This window comes from Egretta garzetta, unplaced genomic scaffold (assembly GCF_000687185.1).
Source record: "Egretta garzetta isolate BGI_Z169 unplaced genomic scaffold, ASM68718v1 scaffold353, whole genome shotgun sequence".
Taxonomy (NCBI): domain Eukaryota; kingdom Metazoa; phylum Chordata; class Aves; order Pelecaniformes; family Ardeidae; genus Egretta; species Egretta garzetta.
In genome coordinates, this window is record NW_009259307.1 from 1625068 (window position 1) to 1647782 (window position 22715).

Here is a 22715-nt window from a genome sequence, read left to right on the forward strand (position 1 = left end):
GGTTGAGGAAAATGAAGCTGATGAAAATTCCACAGTTAGGGTTGTTTTTCTAGAGCATGCTCAATCTGGTGCACATGAATTCAGAATCCAAAGTGAACCCTTCTTTGAAAGTGGTGTCTCTTCATTGCCTCCTTCATGGTCTCTTCTGCCATAACTCCTTATAAAGGTGAGGATCTTATCATGATGAAAGACTGGCAATTTTAAACAAAATTTAAAACATAGGCACAAATATAAGAGGTATGCTGCTCTGATTAACAAGTTGTGTAGGAAATTTTGTTGATGATGGGCTGGTCCCCCTTCCTCCCTCTCTGTGTTAGTGAATTCCAGGAGCCAACGATATTCAGACACATCGCTGCAAGCAGCAGAGTAAGGCATGGTAAGAGCACTTTAGACTGGAAAAACAGTAAATAGCACAAACAGCTATAACTTGTAGTCCCCAGTTTATAATTTATTTTTTGTCATAACAGATACTAGTTTTCTCATTTAACTTTAATCTTCCATGTTCAGTAGAGATCTTCTAAATTAATGGCAATAAAAAGTATGGTAGCCTGAGTTCAAACAACCTTCAGGACTTTATGAAGCTTCTTGCTTAAGGACTACGTGTTTCTGTGTCTGAGGCAGGGAACTGTGAAGAGTGGCACCTTCACATAGCAGAGATGAGAGGTTTTAGTACCCCAGAATGTAGGGTTTCAGTAAGAATAGGCTGAGGGTAGGGAGGAATGGGACACACATTCAACAGTATCTCTCCTGGGACTCCAGGATCCTGGAGTTAGAAGAACTGAGAATATTTTATTCTTCTGGTTGTAGCAATGGCTGTGTGGGTGGAAACTGGAAATAGGAAGCGGGTCCCTATCTTCTGTATCACCACATGGTCCTGTCTCCTGGCCCTCGGTGAGGTAAGCCAATACCATCTTTCTATTCACATATATTCAGAAAACCTGAACTTTAAGGCTAAATGAATGTTATCTTTACTTTTTAATGAGATTTAAAGTCCATGGGTTATAATGTATTATGTGCCTTAGTACAGAGGCAATTTACTAACTACAATTTAATGGAAAACATGGCTGCCTGCAGAATCCCTTCGTTTTTTCTTTTTTGTTTTTTTTTTTATTGTTTTTTTTTTTTTTTTTTTATTGTTTTTTTTTTTTTTTTTTTATTGTTTTTTTTTTTTTTTTTTTATTGTTTTTTTTTTTTTTTTTTTATTGTTTTTTTTTTTTTTTTTTTATTGTTTTTTTTTTTTTTTTTTTAAAGATTGATATAAAGTTGGTACTTGGCCGTTATTCTTTCTTCTTCAACCAAATGGTTTCTAGGCATTTTGAAATCTTCCACTCAATAAACCAATTATCACCTATTTAATTGTAGTGATATATTAATAGAAGCTCCTTGGTTACCTCAGACCCAAACTTCTGTTTCATATGCAAACAAACATATACTTAAAAATCTATGCAAGAATTTGGTTTTAGCAGCCCACCTTTTTTTTGGGTTTTTTTTTTTTAGAGAATGGTCAGCCCTTGGTCTCTGGTTACAGAGTTTTTTGAATTAATTTGAAAAGTTTTATTAAACCAGTGCTAATTCAGAAATCACTCCTCTTACGACCAGAATTTACAGATATTAGATTGTTCACATTAGAAAAGTTCACATCCACTTGCTGCACTAACTTGGTTAAATTAAAGAGCATACATTTAACAATATTGAAAAAAGAGAAACTTTAGCAACTTTAGCAAAAGAATGGAAAATGCTGACAATGAAATCTAATGAGATAAGAAGTTAGAGCCTGTAAATTAAAACCTAGATAATAAAACTTAACACACAAGAGTCCAAGTAAGTTAATCACTACATAACAAATCAAATTCTGTCTGCTTTTTCCACAACTACCCAGCAATAATTAAATGGTATTCAGGATTACATTGATGAGAACAAGCAGATTATTTTCATTCACTCTTGTAAAGAACTTAAAATACTTTGGATAGGAGAAGGAAGTGAACACTGAGTAGCATTTAATGAATTCCTTCATTCAGAGCTTTTTCAGGATTTAACAATCCAGTGAATACATTTTTATTCTAAATCTTCCACCTATTAATTTTTTTCTGTGAGAAAGAGTAGAAAACTTTTGAAGGAAGGAGGAAAGAGATGTTTCAAAATTTAATTCCCTATTAGGACATCAGGTCTCAGGAAAACTTAGTAGATAAAAAATTATCAATATACACAAAAGTCATTAATTTCAGCACCCATGATGAAACAGAAAATGAGGTACCTTAAAACCTCATTTGGATATACAAATGTCACAGAATGAAATAAAAATTATAATAGAGATTTTTATTATTGATATAAAAATAGTCCCAAATGTGTATAAGAAGAAATGATGGTGAAGAAAGGCATGAGACATTCTAGTAGCAAAATATTAAGAGAAAAAAAGGTAGTCTTTCTGATGAAGCAGTTACATTCTGGAATTGCTTGTTAGATGTAAGTGTTACACTGGGAAGCAAGAAAAGAACAGAACTCTGGTGGTGCAAGCTCCTCATTAAAGTGATAAATAATTTTAGGATATATTTAAACTTGGAGAAAATTTTGGTTTCTAGGAACTTACCCCAGCTTCTGTTGAACAGCCTGAGTAGAAAAACAAGCACACAAAGTCATAGTAGGTGTTTTTGATAATGTTTTTACTACATTTAATATAAAATTAATTTTATTAATTAAGCACTGTCCAACCCTTATCAAACCTTCCCCAATCTCTTTCTAGTTAAAGAAGGTATGTGCAAGCCTTGTTTAAGGGATATTTACTGTATAGAAATTGGAATAGTTTGATTTTTAAATACAGTATTAAACCCCATAGAAAATCAAGCTTTCTTAATTTTTCTGCTATAGGTTTTCAATCTAAATTGTATTCTACAAAACTGAAAACTGACTTCTCAGTCCTGCTATTGAATGTAAAATAGAGGAACCTTGTCTCTTGTCAAGTTGTGTAAATGTTAATTGATATGCTAAAATACAGTTAATTTCTACTTTGTCTTGTGTTTTTATTTCTATTTTATATTAAGAATTCTAAAACAACTGTAGGATTTTCTTCCTTTGCTATTTTGAGTTTATTTTTTTAATACTTAGTGACAATTTGAAAAATCATCAGCCACCAATATTAGAAGTGCACAAACAGGCTAACTGGTGCTTGCTGTGTCTGTAACAGCACCACCAGCACAACTGTAATTGAAGTCTCACCTTTTGTTTGGTAAACACATGTTAGCTCAGAACTTAACATCTTTAAGTTTCCCACATTTTGATACTGGCCCTTTTCTTACCTGCACAGGTTATTTACAGCTGATTAAGACCCAGTTTAGAACACTAAAATGGAAAGATAAACAGTAAAAGGAGAAAACCACTACACACTCCTCTTGCTTCTACAACTCCCACTGTCTTTTTTTTTTTTTCTGTTGGAGACAGCAAAAGATAACAGGAATAACTGCTGAGCTTTCTTTGCTTGATCTACTGTTAGAATATCTGGAGTGTTAATGAAAGGAACAATACCTGGAGTAGGAAAATATAATGATTTTAGGAAAGACAGATGTAACCTCAGAAGAAAAACTATTGAGCACAGCCCTTCATAAAATAGAGTGATTATACCCATTGTATTGAGATGTCACTTCATATACCATCTAAAAAGTGCTACCAAGACTTATTACCAGAAAAGTAAACTGCCAGAGGTTTCTCAAGTAATGGCAAAGAAATGTAACTGATTATTAATGCTTGGGAATCTAACAAAATCACTTTTGATAATGTAGCATAAACATCCAACCACATCTGCTTTCATTACCACAAAGCCTAAGGGCTTAATCCTGATTACACATGCTATGAATTGTAATGATTCCGCTGTTAGTCTATTTGCTAAGCATAGATGTAAATTAAATGAGAACTGAGCCTTAAATTACTTTGTTTTCCTTTATTCTAATAGAGACTGTTTACAAATACTGCGCCAATGAATCCTAACCACATACACAGCATTTCAAATGGTCAAAGTACACTATGAACAGTAATGAAGTGGCAATATAAGACTATTTATTACTGCAGTCTTTCAAGTAAATTGAGCAGATTTGAGGGAATTCAGCCATGAAAGTTAAGTCTTGTATTCAACAGATTTTTACCAATGGAAATAGTGAATGGATAAGAAGTGAAAGACTTGAACTTTTACTAAACATTTTGTAATGGTCTGTTATGTAAAGTTTATAGTAGACACTGTATTCATTTATCAGGTTTTCAGGAATAAATGCATTTATATTAAAGATAGGCTGCAGGATAATTCATTTTAACAATTCATTAACCTAGTTTTGAAGGAGTTTATTAATGCTGTTTGAAAGCAAAAATAATACAAGAAGCACTGAGGATTAATCACGTATATATCAGAAATCTGCTGTGATACCTCAATCACTAATGAAGCAATATCATGGAATCTCTATGGTACTTTTGAGAATGACATTTAATTATGAAGAACATGTTAAAATGCCGATCAGAGAGCAATGCATGTCAGATGAGCACATAGTCTTAAAAAATCTTTGGGAATCAGTCAATACTAATTCAGTCCACAGTTCTCCTAGGAGCAGCAAAACTTCTTTCAATGCAGAAGTTCTTTTAATACAGAAAATAGCTCATTTGAGCAGTCACACTCAAGTGACATTTTTCTGATAAAGCAGCTGTCTTTGGAAAAGCTTTTATGAGAGTTCACAAAGGTAATAAAACCCACCCAAAAGAATAACTAAACAGTCAAATAAATTAAACTTACTTGCCCAGTAAAAGCTCTCGTTTAGGTTTGTTACAGGTAGTCATCCATAGGAGAAAACAGCAGCAGAGTAGGGTTTATTATTCAGACACACTGCTGTCTTCAAAGACAGCAATAATTAAAAAGGCAGCCCTTGAAAAAAGCACGATTCATTTGTATGAAGAAATAGAACATAAATTTTGATGTGACAGGCTCTTTACACAGCTCAGTCATCTCCAATTCAACCAAGCTCACCATGACAAGAAGCAAATATATCCCCTCATGCTTAACTCATTTTTTTTCTTAACAATAAAAAAGTCAGAAACAGCAAACTCCAAGATAGTACTTCAAGACAGCAATTAACACAAACACTTCCAGGTAGAAGGACAGACAGATCCTGCTTGCCCTGAGCAATTCTGATTGTCCCATTCTGGGCATCCCAGTGAATCACCAGCTTCAGAGCCAACCTGTCGGCTCACATATCGCCGTAGTCTGAACAGTGCCGCACTCCAGGGTCTTTGTCCTCTATACTTTCAATATCTGACACTTCATAAGACTCAGGTATTTTCCTGACTGCTCTGGTGCTGTTCTTTTCAGCTGCAAGGGCACATGTAAAGAGTAGCACAATGACTAAAGCATTGCCTGTTAAATTGTCTGCTTCCAACAACTAGCAAAAACTCATCAAGTATTTTTGGTTTGGGGGACGCTTTTCTAGTTGAATTTATTTACAGGAACATTACTGTGAGTTTTGGAGCTAGAGATTTGCTGCTTGACAACAAATTTAGCAGTGTTGTGCCTAGAATTTTCTTAGACAACTTTTTCCCACAGTCAGATATACAAGTGATTTATAAAAAATGGAACATTTATATATTTTTCTCTCTCTTAATGAAAATCTGACTTACAGGTAACATGGAGCATGTGTTAAATGTTTGTATTATTTCTGAGCTAAGTGAGCATACTAAATGCGTCCTTTAGGGTGGCAGATTTTTGTTGCTTACCTTAATTTCCCACATATATCAAGTTAAACTAAACTGTAGTTTTTAAGCTGCATACATGTGATAAAATGAGTATTTTATCACTGAGGTGCAACAGACACATAGTTTGTTTTGTCCTGAAAGAAGTTTAATAACAATGGTATACTCTATTACACAATCATTGCATCTCCTCCAAAATCACATACATTGTTTCACTGCTGTGGACATAGATATGTTTGAAATAAACCCATAATAAATGACACACTCGTAAATTCAGTCATGCCAGACATCATTTAGAGGATGGACTTGTTTGACATCCCTAAGCTCCTGTTGGCTTGACTTGGCGACTGCTAGTACATTTTACATGAGAATGAAGACCAAAATTGATGGACAAGTGCCAAACAGTCCTTCATCCTCCACTGATTTGCAAATGATTGCTTTAAAAGGTGATAAGTAATATGACAATTTGTCTATATGTTAACATACTGCTTCCCCTCTGCAGAGTGCATTACGATCTACTGGGAGATATTCAGCTTTTATGAGCATAATACTGTACTGTATTTATGTTTTTCAGGAATCCACACTAGAAATAATGGAGGCACAAAGGATTTTAAAATATTTGCAAACTGTGAAAACACATAAAATCCAAATAGCAAAAAACCATGCCTGAAATGTAAATGATCTCTTATTGTAAAGGCCTGACATTGTTCCACTGCTGGAGTAGTTTAACAGTAATGCCACTAAACTCATTGAGTCGTGCTGATGTAAAGCTGGTACGACATTAACTTCAGACATAAGCCTACGCTGAGTGCTGATAACTATTTTAGAGCTTTCCATGCTCCAAGGCTACAAAAAGAAAGATGTAGGAAGGGCTTACATGCAATGAACAGACTCAAAACTAGGAATGGTTTGCCAAATGTTGCATCATTCAAGTCACCCATGCATGTACAAGTATCTAGGGCAGTCACAGTACAGACAAATGCTGGCTAAGTTAAGCAGGACACACAGAATTGCTAGAAATGGCTGCTAAAATGGCTGACCACTCCAGGATGTTCACTTCTCTTTGGGCACTAATGCCTGTGCGTGACAACCTTGGTGACAAAAATTATTCAAGACGCTCAGGAGGGATTGTTTTCAAGTTCAGGCAAGTGGCTTATACCTTCTTGTTCCCTTGGGTCTGCCCCTAGCATGTTGGCTGTTACAGAGTTGCCTGGATGGCTGGCTCAAAAGCCTCCTTCCCATCAGTATAGCAATTCATGCCCTCTCACATGAAGAGCACTAGGAAATTCCTGAGTTCCCTAAGGCAACAGCTTTAGGAAATTTCTGCTAGCACACAGTGATAGAAAATAAAATGTGGCTTGTGGCAGCAAAATGGAATCCCTTGTGATTCAATAGTTAATCCAAAATTCAAGATACTGATTTCCATGTCATCTTGATTTTAAAAAGAAAGTTTAGATTTGTTATCTTCATAGCCTTAGCAGTTATAAAACACTAAATTGGATAATGCACATTTCTTACAGTGATTTTTTTCATGCTCTCTGAAGTCTGAGGCAGGTGTCCAGTCACAGAGACTCACAGGGTTCCCACACGCAGTTTTCAGAACAATGCTTTTTCTGAAAAGTGTAAAATCCAGCGTAAAAGTGGTCGATGAGTAATCACAATATCTATAGGGCTTTGCTTACCCTGCAGTAGGGTACATGTTGAAAGCGTTTTTTCACTATGATGGGGTTTTTTGACAACAATTTCCAGAGACACTTTTAAAACAGTTAGAATATGTGCTGCTTTTTGAAAGCAAAATCTAATTCTGAAGTGATTTGCCCAGTAAGTCTATGACGAGTATTACACAGAAAACATTATTAATGACTTGACTTTGTACTCTTCTTCTCAAAACACAATTATTTTTTTAATAACTTCAAGATAATTACACAGATTTAAAAAAATCCCTTTAATATAAAGGGGAACAATGAGTAATTCTGTATTCAGTGGCATTCGAGCTGTAATGAAGGACTGCTACAGGTAAATGTGATAGAAAGGTTGTAGCTGATGTAACTTCATTGATCCAACACATACCAGTAATCTGAACATAGGTTCTTGTTATTTACACTGTGTGCTATAAGCCTTTCCTTTTTTTCTACATGAGGATTACACCAGGAGTGAATTTCTTTTTCCCTGTTTTTGCCGTGAAATGACTTTGTGTAAGTTGATATTTGGGGGTTGCTTCTATATATTTTGGAAAAACCTTTGTTCTGATTTTTATTTTTCATTTCCATTACTGTGTCAGTTTGGAAAAAGAGAGACTAACCTAACTCTCATTTTAGCAAGCTATTCCAGCATGCAGATGGGCAGAAGATGCAAGCTGGGGCTATATCCCTGCCTTAAATCCTCAATCCTCTGTCCTCCTTGACCTTGACCCAGAGTATACCACACTTACAGCCTTCCCGAGAGCTGGAGAGATCAAGCACTTGATGCTTAATCTTATGGCACACTAGTTTTCAAAGTCTCACAGCAGCTGTAAACCTACATTTCTGGCAGCCTTTTGTGACAGGATACCCATGGTCAGAGCAGTTTGTGACAGCTTCACTTAGTCAAAGAAGAGTGATACACTAGTCTAGCCTAGTGAGACAAGACTGTCTGCATTAGCTTCGTGTACCTGTATAGCATGATGTGTGTATGTAACAGGTTTCATGTCAGTTCTCTACAGAGTTTTGCCTAGTTGTGCTGGGACTTCTGCCAAATTGTCATCACTTTTCCCTTTTTTTTTCTCTTTTCTCATTAATACAATTTTTCAGGTGACATAAAATATTCTTCTGGATCTACAAATGCATGTAGAAGTCTCTTTGATAAGGACAAAAATGATCATACACTGTAGAAGACCCATTTCAGAAACGTAAGTTAATTTACAACTTTGTAAATTTGATTTTTCTCATTTATTTATGTGTGCACACAGGTGCAATACAGAAGGTTCTGCCAGTTAAAACTGACAAAACCAGAGACCAACTGTTCTTTTTTTTTTTTGTCCTTAAAAATCTCTGTGTGTTCTTAATAATTATTGGGAACCATGGATTTCTAACTCGTGTGCATTTCAGTGTGAAGAGAATGAATGTTGGCATGAGCACAAATGTGTTATGTTCTAGATAATCAAGTATAAAAATAGTAGAACAGTTGCCTTTTTGGCATCCTGCACCCAGTTCACTGCCTTTGACTCCAGGGAGCACTATATGTTAACCATAATATGGCTTCTGTAAAATACTAATCCCTAGTGTGATATTTGCACAGTGAAATGCAGCAGCCAAAACCTCCCCGCTATTGTAATTTACTCTTGCATTTTTTAAACGTTGCTGTAAGATGAAAGTCAAATCTACTCAGAACACAAGTATCTTCTACTGGTTTTGCATTACTATGGGCAATAAACTGTAGTATATATACTTTTTTTTTCTTTTCAGTAATCATTTTATCCTAATATTTCCTTTTTTAGGAAATTACAGTAGCAGGGGATGCAAAACACAACTGGCTTATAGCTACATATACATTCCTCCAGATCTGTCCTTGCTTGCTTCTGAAACCTAGTAGCAGTTGGTTTGTGGTTCCCATACGGAGAACTGTTTAATGGTAACCAGAAAATTCCTTCCATTACTTTTGATTTTTAAATTATAATTCACATTTTTCTTTGCTTTGTCAAACATCTAGACTTAGGCACAAGTTAAAATAGAACATCCTTAACAGCTTCTCCAAAAAGTTTTCAAGCAAGGTACATTTCTACGTAAGTAAATTCTCTGGCACGTGTGGACCCAGATATACACACAAGTCCACAGAAGGAGTATTCCCATAACTGTAGAACACATGGTCAACAGCGTGTTTAGCTTAAGATCTATTGCAACCACACCTGTTGGCCAGTGCTGTATGTTAATATCTTTGGATGCCCAAAGTTACTTAGTGTTTGCAAAGATACAGGTGCTCATATACCTAGGGTGCATAAGCCAGTCTGTTTATCATTTGGCTATGTCACTGAATGCATTTTGTAAACTAAAGTTTGGATCACTCTCACAGAGTACCTACCCCCCTCCCCGCCAAAAAAACCCAGACCAAACCTCTGTTGTTAATGAGATGAAGATGTGAGAATTTTAAAGCTATTTTTCCCTGTGTGAAGTGGATGTATGAAAAAATTCCTTGGAAAAATAAAATTAAAAAAAAATCAAAGAAAACCTTGTTGCAAAGTCCTGTGTCCTGTTGGTCGAGTTTGTAACTAAATTCGCTTTTGTGCTCAGTCTGAAACAAGGTGTTGTGGGGTCCCCCTTTCCTGCCTCTCCTTGCCCAGCTCCTTCTCCCTGGGCCCAAGGCCAGGCTGTGTCCCAACACCCTGCGCTCCTGCCATCCCTCCCCTCACTCTCCCGAAGATGTCCGGGGTGGTTAGGATTCGTCAGGTCACACCTCAGCCTGTCAGGACGCGGCGCCTGCTTTGCCCTGCTTCAGCCCATCGCTTCATTTCATCTGCACAGAGCCTGGCGACGAGCTGGCCTCGTTAGACGCAAATAGCCACAGCCAGCCAAAACAGGCCAGCTATTTCCTTCCCACTTACCTGTCACATCTCCTCGGCTTTTGTTAAACCAGCCAGCACTTTTATTAACCCCAATCTGGGCCACAGTAGAGAGGCAAGAGTGTACATACACATGTGTGCACATGCATGTGCAGTCACAAGCAGGCATGGAATCCAAGAAGAGCTTCTGGTTTTGGGCCCGGACGTGTTGAAGAGGTGAGGCCTTACTTCTGGCAAGCCCTACAGCTTCAGCTGCAACCACAGCAAACACACTCCCACAGTCCCCTCCACCTCCAGCAGGCTCCCATCCTCACCTCTGCACGTGGAGAGAGAGAAGAGACCCCAGGCACAGAAACGTGGGAGTGTTGGCCAGAGTCTTCTCCTTTGGCTGGAGCAAGAAGGTACCCCTCTAAACATGACATTACACACTGTATGCGCGCACCTGAAACTCAACTCTTACTTCATATTTGCCCTGCATTGAAGTCAGCCACTGCCATTTTTTTATAGATTGTGCTGTCAAACCCAACAACTAACCTACTGGTAGCAACAGTGTGTGAGCAGAATGTCTACACGCAAAGTAATTTATAAGAATAAAAGTGAAGAGTGAAAATCTCTTGTGCACGAACACAAAATCTGGAAATTATTCTATGCATAGCTGAGAAAATAACACATTGTTTTTACACCAGCATCATTCAGTTCTACCTTCCTCTTTGTGCATGTGAGCCTATTTCTAACTCCTAGCATAAGGAAAATTACATTTAAATTTGTTTGATACAGTACAATAAAACCTGACTTTTCCCTGGTATTTTTTTGTCAGGCTTAGAAAGAACAGACTACTTTCTTCCAAGAGTAGTTTATATGGTATTTTCTTGGCAAAAATAACTACATCAATAAATTGTGGGTACATGCCAGAGAAAGCTGTTCATAGCAGAGCAATAGCTGGATTTTGAAATCTGAGCTGTTCTCCAGTGGGTGCTGAAGTATTTCCTAACAAGAAGCAAGAATCTGTCTTTGGTACAATGTTGGATTGCTTTTATTTCTTTGGTGTTTTTGCAAGGCTTCTTTGCCTTTCCGTGGAAATGAAGGGCAAATCTGTTCTCAAGAGCCTTCTTCTCCCCTACTTTTCAGCCTAACTGTATCTGCACCTCCTCCCCCTCCCTCCTTTTTCTTTTCCTTTCTCCATCCCCTTTAAGTTGTAATTCAATCTCTTCCAACTCATGATCTCTTTTCTCTTTTTGGCACTCCCTCCACCCTCTCTCTCTCATTAGTTTAACTTGAGTTAATTAGGAATAGTAGGCAGCCCTCAATCTGTTATGTGTTAAAATAGAACAATCCAAAACAGAGAGGCACAGACACAACTATGTGATTTCATTGTCTAAGGGAGACAGAAAACCAGTGGGGATTCTCTTATCTAGACTAACATCTTCCCAATGGTTAATCTAACTGGCTTTAAAATGTTCCGCAAATGCAGATCTAGGATAACAATCTTTCCGTGTTTCCTTTTCTTTTTCTTTTTTTTTTTTTTTTTTTCATTTCATCATTGGCAAGAATGAGTGAATTGGATTGACATGGAGGTGATAGAGGAAGAGAAATAGTCTACACGTCAAAATGACAATGTATATTACATGGTTAACAGAATGAGTGGTACGTGCAATGGCTGCGGGTATTTTCATCTGCTGTGTGGTACAATAAGCTTTTTTTTTCCCAAGTGTATCATCAAGATCACTCCCAATTCAATGCAGATTAAGTGTTTGCTTGAAGGATCTCTTTCTATGAGTAATATCACTTGATAAATGTGGAACTGAAGTAAGAAACTAAGTATTCACTTGTTGCTATTACTGAATTGTGTATATATAGAGGTCATGCCTGGTACTCTGACTGTAGTGCTGATCACAGACCTTAGGGCAGAGTGTTCTGTGGAAGTGAAATATAACAGATCTAAGAAATCAAGCCCTGATTGTAAAGGTAAGGCCTTGCATTTTTGATTGACTACATATGGTACTGTTTGGATGAAATGCATGCTCAGGAAAGACAGGTATAACTGCATCTAATACAAAAATACATGTCTGTATAAAACGTATATGTATATATATGACTGTGTGCTTGTATGTTTATCTATGTATGTGTAAATACATAAATACATAAAGTTTAAACCTTCAAAGAGAGTCATATAAGATTCATGGACTCTTCAACAGCCAAATTTATGGCAATGGTTACATTAAATTGCTAATTTTGTAATGTATGTGCCTGCATGCATATGAAGATGTGTGGCTGTAATTAGTGTTAATAATTTAGCCATTAATTAGCAATGCTAATGCAAATATGCTTGGAAATTAAAAGAATTCCAGTGCTTTTTTTGAAATCTGATATCCAGGAAACAAAATTAAAAATCTATTTGAAAAAAGGGAACAAAGAGAGACATTGAAAGTACTACAATCAAAATGTCATTATATATGTTAAGAAAAATTAATTTCCTTCTGCCAAAAACATCTCTTTATGACAGAGAAAACATCAGACTAATGAGGCACAAAAGGAATGTGTAATGAAAATACAAGCTTGATTATCAGAACATGCAAGAATGTTAAAGCATTGGAGAAGATAATATCCCCTCAAAAAGACATCCTTGGCAGTTTCATTTGGGGGTGTGTGAGGGAATTTCCAGCTGGACAGAATCAATATGAGACCAAATAAGGAGGTGTTGCACTAAGCTCAGGGGTTTTTTACAGTTTACAGTTAAAATATTGATTATTTATTTCCTGAAATATTGGTACAACTATGTGCAAACTGTTAGATCCAGTGAGGAAAGACAGATTTGGCCTTTATAATTATCCTCTGTTTGATATTTGCTTTATATAGTAATGCAAAAACACAGTGATGGGTGTTGGTCTATTTTACACCACAAATGAAAAATACTTTTCTTTTTCCATGGAATTAAAATAACTTACAGTAACACCCTTGTTTCAATATTGATAATTAGGACTGTTTAATTTACACAGTTTTTTCTTTCTATAAATATTATAGATCCCAATGTGAGAGTTGCATAAGAAAAAGGTATAATCATGTGATTTAATAAAAATCCAGGGCATTATAAATCTACACAATAAATGATATTAATAATTTTATGCACTTTTGACATCTGAGATTATATCAATTCCAGTTTTACATGGATGCTGAAGCATCTTCAGGAAGCCATAAAACACATACGAACTCACATATAAACCCGTTTTTTTAGTCAGAAAGTAAAATGGTAGGGAAAAATACTAACATTAAATTAATCTAACATCTGTCCAACAAAGTGCATACCTCTAGAAAGTCAGAAAAGAATTGTTGTTCTACCACACATATGGTAAACATACTGGTGATTTTAAAAGAGTAAACATACTTATCCCCCCACATGCAGCAGGTTAGAACCATAGTTTCTGTCATTCCTTGTTGCTTTCCCCACGTAAAACTGATGTGCAAGCCCCTGAAAATGCTCCATGCCTATAACAGTGCATTTTGCAGAGCAATGCACACAAAACCCATCTTCCATCAACATATATACTGGCATGGCAAGAGTAGGAGATAGTGCTGTGGTCTGAGAAGGACCATTTTAGCACATAATAAACTAGGGCAAGTATTTGTAACAAGCTGAGTGGAATGACTGTAGAAGATTGTTATGTAATGCAAAGAGGAGTCCACAGTCCTGAGGGGTTTTGATTCACTGCTATCTATGAAATTTAGTCTGGACAGAGCTTCCACAACAAGCTTGGTTTCAGCCATACTGAGTATGAGACTTTGTCAAAGCTGCAGGATGCAGGACCAGATAATAAACAGCTACAGAACCAAGAGCAAAGTAACTTTTAAAATTTACAGGTAATGCAGGGATGGCTGTGTCCTGAGGGAGTCAGCTATTCAGACATGTGATTACCTAATCTGAAGTATTACAAAAGCATAAATCTGATAGTTTTAGAAATTATCCTTCACAAAAAAATGCTTCAAGTGGATTAATAACTTTGCTAGTAAAAACTGCTGTAAATAATTTCGATGAAAGTTTATCATGTGTTAGCAATGTTTACATTTGTATTGCAGTAGATTTTGCCTTATTTTTGAGACATATAGATTCAGAAAGTTAAATATATGTATAGGGTGAAACAATGGTACTTTGGCACTTAAAGCAATGGTACCTTTGGTTTTGATATAAAGCTAAAATTCACCTCAGAACAAAAACTCAGACTAAGAAATATTTTAAAATATATTACTTATATGTTTAGACAGATTGCTAAAAAATACATTAAAACTAATACTGTTACCTAGACAAACAAGTCCAGGAAAACAGAAAAGAGGTACTGAAAGCATAAAGGCAATAAAGCTCACAGTGTTCGAGCAGTAGCAGTATAATTCATGATCTCAAAGAATTTGTTTAGGCTAAATATAGAATATTAACTATGGTCAAACAGAGTCATCTTACATGTTATCTCAGGAACATGTAGAATATTAATTGGATATTTTAGAGACACTGGAAAAGGATTTAGATAGTCAGGACAGCTTGCTGTATACAGAAATAGGTTACAATTTTGGGGTATGTTCCTACAGTATATTCCATCCTGCTTTGTATTGCCTTTGTCAAGAAATTCAGAGATTTATTAGATCTGTACCTTTAAATGCATTTGTGTTGTTGCACTGATGCTAAAAATGTATGATATATCGGACAATCAGGCCCCATATAAATGTTATGAATCTAACATTTTCTCATAAAACATTAACTCCACTTTTAAATAAGGAAAAGGCTTCCTGGGATTTAGTTTTTAACAGATTATTTCTGGTATCTGGGTGAGAATAGCAGGTCTGGGAATATGCATGCCTTCCTCTAACTTCATGAATTAAATGGAAAACCTTTAGAAAGGACTACAAGTTCCCAGCAGACACGGGAACCACCCACACCTTTAGGTGAGGAAGCTGCATTGATTACGCCACCATGCACAGATCCTGCCACTGTAAATAATTTACTCTCACTGATACATGGCATGGTCCTGTCTTCTGAAAGATGTTTTGTTTCCATAAAGCAAAACCTTATCTTAAGGAATAATGTGGCTGACATACATCTATTTTTAAACCTGATGCAGTACGATGTGATTGTTCTAACGGTTAAATGAAGTTTGCTTGGTGTTGGGGCATGGGGGAGTTGGGTTTTGTTTAGGTTTTTTTATATTCTATCTTTTGACTGAAAAAATAGAGGTATCTAGGTAAAAATTCTTATTAAGACTTTGGATGGTGTCTATGTCTCAGGTATTTTCTCTTTCATCTTCATACATTAGCAAAAAACCGATAAAGAAAATATTTTCATTTTTTATCCAGAGATCTTTGAGTGCTTTTGTATTTTAATCATGCAGAGAGAGATCTGAAATTATTGGGGCAAAAAGCAGACAGATTTTTACTGTAATGGAGTCACCCACCCAAAATAACCTTTGCTTTTTTTGAACGCTGACCATCCCTTTTCATAAACACTTCTTTTTTAATCCACTGCATGGCATTACATAGAGTCCCTGCTTCTGCAAATGCTCACCATGAGGCAAAGCACTTTCTACCATGAATATTCTTGCTGAATTTTCCGTATTAGCTGTCCAGTTACAGGTACAAATCTATTTGACAAAATGTTTTTGCATAGTACTCGGGTTAGTATCTTTTCTTGATTGTTAGCGTATTCTTTAAGTCTGAATTTGAGTAAATTAATTTAATTTGTCTTGTTTTCTAGATTTTATTAACATCAATATTTATTCCAAAACTAGTAAAGAAAGTTTAGATGCTTAAGAAATACTATCTTTTCAGATCAAAGCAGCATTTCTTATTTTGTGGGAAAATGAAAAAGAACTCAGAGAACTCTCATTTAGAGATATTTGTGAAACCATGACATTCTCATATGTTTGGAATTTTAAAACTTTTTCCAAAACAAATTGCCATGACTTATTTTGAGAAATGATCTCTGTGGTCTTTGTATAAACTGAACAATGAAATGTTGTACAAAAATACATAGCCTTAACAATACATTATCAGTGTATATTATTTAACTAACTCTACAGTTTGTGACAAAATTAGGGATTGGATAGCACATAAAGGGAATTGGTTGTCAAAACTTCATTACTTTTAAGTTCACTTTTGCAGTTTCCACAGTGGTAGCATAGCCAGATAGTTATTCCTCTACCCTCATAAAAAAAAAAAAAAACAAACCACAAAAATTAGTAGATTTGTTGTTGACTTGCATTTAAATGCATTATTTGTACAGCTGTAGCTACACTAAAACCAGACAAGACACTATAGTACAATCTAATAAAGTGTTCATATTCTTTTGTTTTACACACTGTCACAAAGAGAAGAAATGGGAAAATAAATCATGAGACCAGCATTATCAAAACAACTCCTGCACTTTGTGTTTCAGAGCTTCTTATATTGATTATCCTTCCATCCAAAATCTGCTGTCTATGATTGAATATTTATAATTGTATTAGGTGAACTGAAAATGCAATTCTCCACTGCATATTTCTGAGCTGTGAGTACCAAATGTATCAATAAATTTACTTACATACTAAGTGACATCTTAATAGTCCCTTTTGACTTATTGTGAACTTGCATGACTTTTCTAGATAGATGAACCTGCTCTCATCTTACAATTGTTCTTCCTCTTCATTGCAAATTACAGCACTTGAATATCATGTAATTTCTCCTCAGAGAACAGATATTCTATAGTTTTTCTAAGAATGATCCTGAGTAGAAACAGATTTTTATCTGCTTTTTGCAAAATATGGCAGTATTCACTTCCATTATTAATTAAGTGTCCTTGTCAAAGCAGGACACTTTACAAACAAATGAATGAATACATAGGGTTTCTGTTTCTAAGAACTTACAATGCCAGGAAGATATTAGACAGGTGTTGCACAGGTACTGCACAATTATTACAAGTATTCTTTTTATTATTAATTTTTCATTTGATTTCTGAGAAGAAATCAGCTACATGGATTTTGCTGACAAACTGAAGGCTGAAAGAGCTGACATTTATGAAAGATTGAAAAAGGGAAGCAAGTCTTGTGAAAAACAGACCACAAGGTGTAAGGATTCACAGACGGTAGACACCATCCTGATACTGCAGTTGCATCAGTGCATAGAGTTATTTATGAGAGAAGAACAAAATGGAACATATTCTAGTATACAGTGTATTCTAGCTGCCAGCCTATCCACTCCCACCTGTAGTGTAGTGTAGTAATTTAAAACAAGGCAGAGGAACAGCAGATTTATTGAAGGGCCATGAAAGAAAAAGTGAAAAGTTTCAGTGTTAGAAATAAGATCAAGAGTCCCTGTATGGCCCCAACCACGGTGATTAACTGATTAGAGTAAAATGGAAGAAAACTGGTTTTAAAAATGCATTCGCTGCAGTTTGAGCACCAGCTCTGAGCAACTGAAAAACTTTGAGTGGTTTTGGGAACATTTCTCTTCAAAAGACATGTCACAGACGCATGGATGCGTATGCACTGAAAGAGAACGTGAATTGTGTGCTTGTGCTCTCACTGAGGTGGTGAAAGGAGGATTTGGCCATCATTAACCTACGATGGGAAAATATTCAGGGTGCAAACTAAGAAACTAGAATTTCCTATTGAGGTCTTTTCTATCAATTTTATTTACATTATCTCAGCTTGTTTAAATAGTTTGATATATAGAATTCTCTTTGATTCTAATGCATATAGTAGCCCACAGTACCTAATTCTTTATCTCATCAAAACTTTCTTTATCTTCTTTAGTGTTCTAAGTTTTAGCTTGTATGTAGTTTGATAATCACTCTCTTCTCTGCTGCTTCTCCCTTCAATCTATCTCCTTTTTTACCTTCTGCTTTGGTAAGTTTTCATGCTTGCCTATACTTAATTAATACATAATTCAGGATGAAACTTTGAGATAACATTAGAATTTTACATAGTTTTGAGCTGAAATTGTAAATCTTTCTTGTCAATGATAAGAAACAAGTACTTTTACGCAAACCTTATCCTGAGCAAAACAACTGTGAATTTATGTTGGTTGTGAAAGACTAAATACTGTCTCCCCAGGCCTGCAAAACTTCCGTGTCAGTGGAGTTTGGCAAGCTAACTAAACAAGAAAGTGTACCAGTATTTTAATTTTTCAAGCTGAATTTATAACTTTAGCTACATGCAACTTGTTTTTCAAGGAAAAATTGTAAGGAATAAATAGTTAGTCAACCTTCAAGTACTGTCTCCTGCCTTTGACTCATTTTTGCCTCTGCTTTCTCCAGAATCTTCTGGTCGTCCAGGTGAATTTCAGTTTATTACTATCATTACCACTACCCCAGAATACGACTTTGGGTTATCATCCAGGTAATGTATAATTTCTAGAATTTTTTGAGTGCTTAGTATAAGCATAATTATTGTGGATAAAACTTAACAGTCTCATTACTAAAGCAATATGTCAGAGCAGATGTATTTGACAAACCTCAATAAGATCTTGAAGAATGCACTAAAATGTTATAAACATGTACTGATTTTTCTTGGAAATAAGAAACTTTGATGTTCTCAGCTCTCATATGTTTCCTCACACAAAGTGACAGAACCAAGAGGTTTTTTTGATTATTCTGCTATCCAGTAAATAGAGCAGTCAAACCAAAATAGACCACATTTTATTTTAAAACTTTAAAAAGATACTAAACTGCTCAGAGATTTGCTTTAACATCTGAATTTGTTTCTTTTCTTGGGACACTTTGGCAGCAGCAGCCAGATGATGTTACAAACAAATGGTGTAAAAAAACCAAAAAGCCTTCTTTATCTTCTTAATTATGTAGATTATCAGTGGCTTGAATCCACTAATGATCAGAACAAGCTTTGGAGCATTAGCCTAAAGTTACAAGAAATCAAACAAGGTGAAAAGTGGTATGAGACTGAAAGGTACTTTTCACTGTTTAATGTGTTTATGGAAAGAAAAGCAGAACACACACCATGCCCCTCCAACAAAAAAAAAGAGAGAGAGAAAAATGGTTTTGTTGCTCTTGTTCTCTTAGAAATTGTGTAACAACCTTAAAATATTTGCAGCCATTTATTTTTGTCAGAATTAGAATGAATTAGTTATCATTACGTTTTATTGGACTACACTGTTCACAGGTCAAACATTCTCACTCCTTAGAGAAAAGCTTTTATTACTTTTTCTAGTTTTCTTCTTAGAAGGGACATAAAACATATTTATTGAGTCAGTCCTAAAAAGTGGATCTAGTTCTGTCAGTATCTGTAATAATACACAAAACCACACGCATGTAACACATTCACAAATCATATTTCTAATTTTAGATGAAAAGTGAATAATGTCACACACCACATGCAGGGATGTGGTTTTCACTGTCAGCTTGGCTCCTTCCAAGATTGACTATTACTGGGTTTGCATATGTAAATCTGTTGGCTCACAAGTTTCTGTAACAAAGCAGGAGAGTGGTTCCTAGAGTGGATGCTATTTATCTGATTTCCTGTACTAGGATGTTATCATCTTTTTTTCAATCCTAAATTCAAGGGATCTTACAGAAATGACTAATACACTTCAAACTTGTCACAACACATATTTCTTTTTAAATGCAATTATTTAATTAAATGGTACACAGGACTTAAAACTACTCCTTCACAGACAATGGGAAAGCTCTTGACAGCATTCAGTGGAAGCTAGACGAATCACATCATCTTTTTATAAATCCATAGTCAAGTGTTTTAGCTGTTAACTCTCATCAGAGATGCTAATGAGTAGCATATCTACACTAGTACAACACCTCTATCAAAAAACCCATGAGAATTGGATTATAACTGTGGCAAAATAGAGCAAAATGGGAATTACAAATGACAAGCTAGAGTGGTCAACTCACTAGATCTAAACTTGAAATTAAGATATAAGCTACAGGATAGGGGATAATGTAAATTTTACTGGTTACCTTAAAAGGAGAGTAGATTCTACCAACAGGAAAGCAGAGACTACTCATTATGTGCTGCAGAAGTTTTACTCTATATTGGGATCTGGATTCTGAGTCCTAGCCTCCCAGAGCACATGCATTCACAGGTTTACAATGTGGTTAAAGTCCACTTTTCATTAGAAACACCAGCGTCTGACAACATCCACAGAAACCTCCCTGAAATTTGCAAGCAAAGGGAGGTCTTGCTTTGTGTTAGATGTTTGTTTGTTTAAGTTAAACTAGATAGTTGGGAAATAGAGGAGTTGGAAATCCATCAAAATCCTCCATTTGTATTACAATACAAGAAAAATACTTGAGTGTCGCAGTTAATTTGGAAATGCTGTATGATGACTCATTGTGCCAGGTTATTTTTTATTTCTAATAACTCATGTTCCTATTGCAAATATGGTTCTTTCCTAGCATTTCTCATTTCACTTCAAATGTTGTAAAGGTGAGTTTCGACCCCAAGATCGCTTACCCATATGGTGGTTTCTAGCCAACTTTGTAGGAACTTTCTCAGAATAATCATGGTAAAAGCAAGGTGAAGCACGGGGAAACAGGATGACTCAAATGAATTGTTATTCATTTTATATTAGTTTTACATCAGTTTAATTGTAAATACAGATTTCTTTTACTAAGAAAAAGTTTCAAATCATGTCCTCACAATTTACTAGCGTGATGTATGGAAAAGGTACACTGGCTCTTCAGTAAGAACAATATCTCATTTTCACTGCAGAGCCCAATACATCCTAAACCAAATGATACCAAAAGAAATCTTTCAGAAACACTGTAGTTATAATCATGCTGATTATTACTCTCAAATACTAATGGTAGGGATAATAAAAACTGATATAAGGAAATTAAGGAGTATATATTTAGAAAGTTATTTGTAAAACTCAAAAAAGAGGTGGATTAAATATACTCTGGTGTTTACCTTCTTTTTAGCCATACAAAAACTGGTTTTAGCTGCCCTTTAAAACTTTAAAAGGAGAGAGAGAGTTATTTTCGCATGTGAGACTTTCATAACTGAGGAACGCAATCACTACACACAGGCTTATAAAGCACACATAGCAATTATGTAAAATCAATTGAAGCTGTCTAAATCTTGGCTTTGAAACAAAGCTTCGTGGAGGAAATGCTGAAAATTACTTGGCAGTAATTGTTGCTAACAATGCAGGTTAATAACTAGTGTTGGCTCTGATTCTGATCTAACCCTGAGTAGTTTTGTATTTGCATGAACTCTATTGATTTGCATCAAATTATTCATGATGTTCACTGATAAAAGCTTTTATCTGTGATCTGTGGCATAAAATCTATCTCTTTATTCATAATCAATTATTTGAGGAAACTTCAAACTATTTCATTACCTATTACTTGCTCTCATTTGACCTGTGTATTGAAAAAAAAAGTGCAAAAAAATTTTAGTTTAATTTTTAACAGGAAAAGCAGGAATAAGTTTGTTGTTCTGATTCATACAAAATGGACTTTATTTAGTATCACACTTCTTAAGCATAGAATAGAGACAATAATGACAGTATCACAAAAAGATATTCTAAATATAAAAGTCATTCCATCCTTTCAAGACTGTCACAACAGAAGCTATCATCAATAAAACAATACTCATTTATTAACTAAGATGTTATTGTGATAATACTGTTCTTTTATCAGTTCTTATTTTTACAGCCCAGATATTATTTCCAATTTTCTCAAAGCAGTATTGCAAAAGAGGTATGAATGTCCATTAACTTTGAGCAAATAGTTAGAAAAGCAATAGACCATTATTAATGTTTTAATGAAATAATATCCTGTTGATATGAAAACTAGTTTAGCCTGAGTGAAAAATGCATACTTTTGGCAGTTAATTTCTGGGTGACCTTAATTTTGCAAATGTTTGATGTCATGATCAAATAATAAGAAGGAATTAGTAGAGTAGGAAAAATTCTACTGATATAAGTAAAATACAGTTGCTTATGTTCTACATTTTAGGGCAAATGTGGACACAGACCTTTAAGAGTCACAGTTACATTTTTTTTGTATGGTTTATGCCAGTTTTGTGAGAATTTACTTTTTCTCCAGAAATGTGGATATATCTTCAGTGATTTTTTTTTATTTGTTTTTTTTTTATTGCCTTCTTCACAGAAACTATCATCTCTTTTATGTTTGTCTGAGTTTTTTGATTATAAATTCAAGCGAGAAAAACAACTACAAGTCATTTCAAGATAAGAAACAAAATGTATTACTGGTTACCAAACATTGTTGAAATATTTAGGAAATGCTATAATGTTGAAATAGCTAGTACTTAGTCTTCTAATTTGTATTACAAAGAAAATTGCTTCCTGTGGCTGAAATAGGTCCTATGGCTGTTTTTAAAAATGGTGTTAATAATTCCTGAAACACTACTCTATCTCTCATAGTCCCACAATATATCCATTCCCTTTAACATTTCCTTTTATTTTTTCTTTGATGTTGTTTTTATGACTGCATTTTAGTAATTACTTTAAATGC

General features: G+C 35.2%; 1 protein-coding gene across 1 annotated transcript in view; it reads left to right on the forward strand.

Moving 5' to 3' along the window:
* The first annotated feature begins 12114 nt into the window (after positions 1-12114).
* Positions 12115-22715, forward strand: part of ALDH1A1 (aldehyde dehydrogenase 1 family member A1) — a 57062-nt gene continuing 46461 nt past the window's right edge. Inside the window, exons 1-3 of the mRNA XM_009636126.2 lie at positions 12115-12217; positions 18525-18552; positions 20993-21002. Coding sequence (XP_009634421.2) covers positions 12115-12217; positions 18525-18552; positions 20993-21002 — 141 coding nt within the window. The remainder of the gene's footprint in view (positions 12218-18524; positions 18553-20992; positions 21003-22715) is intronic.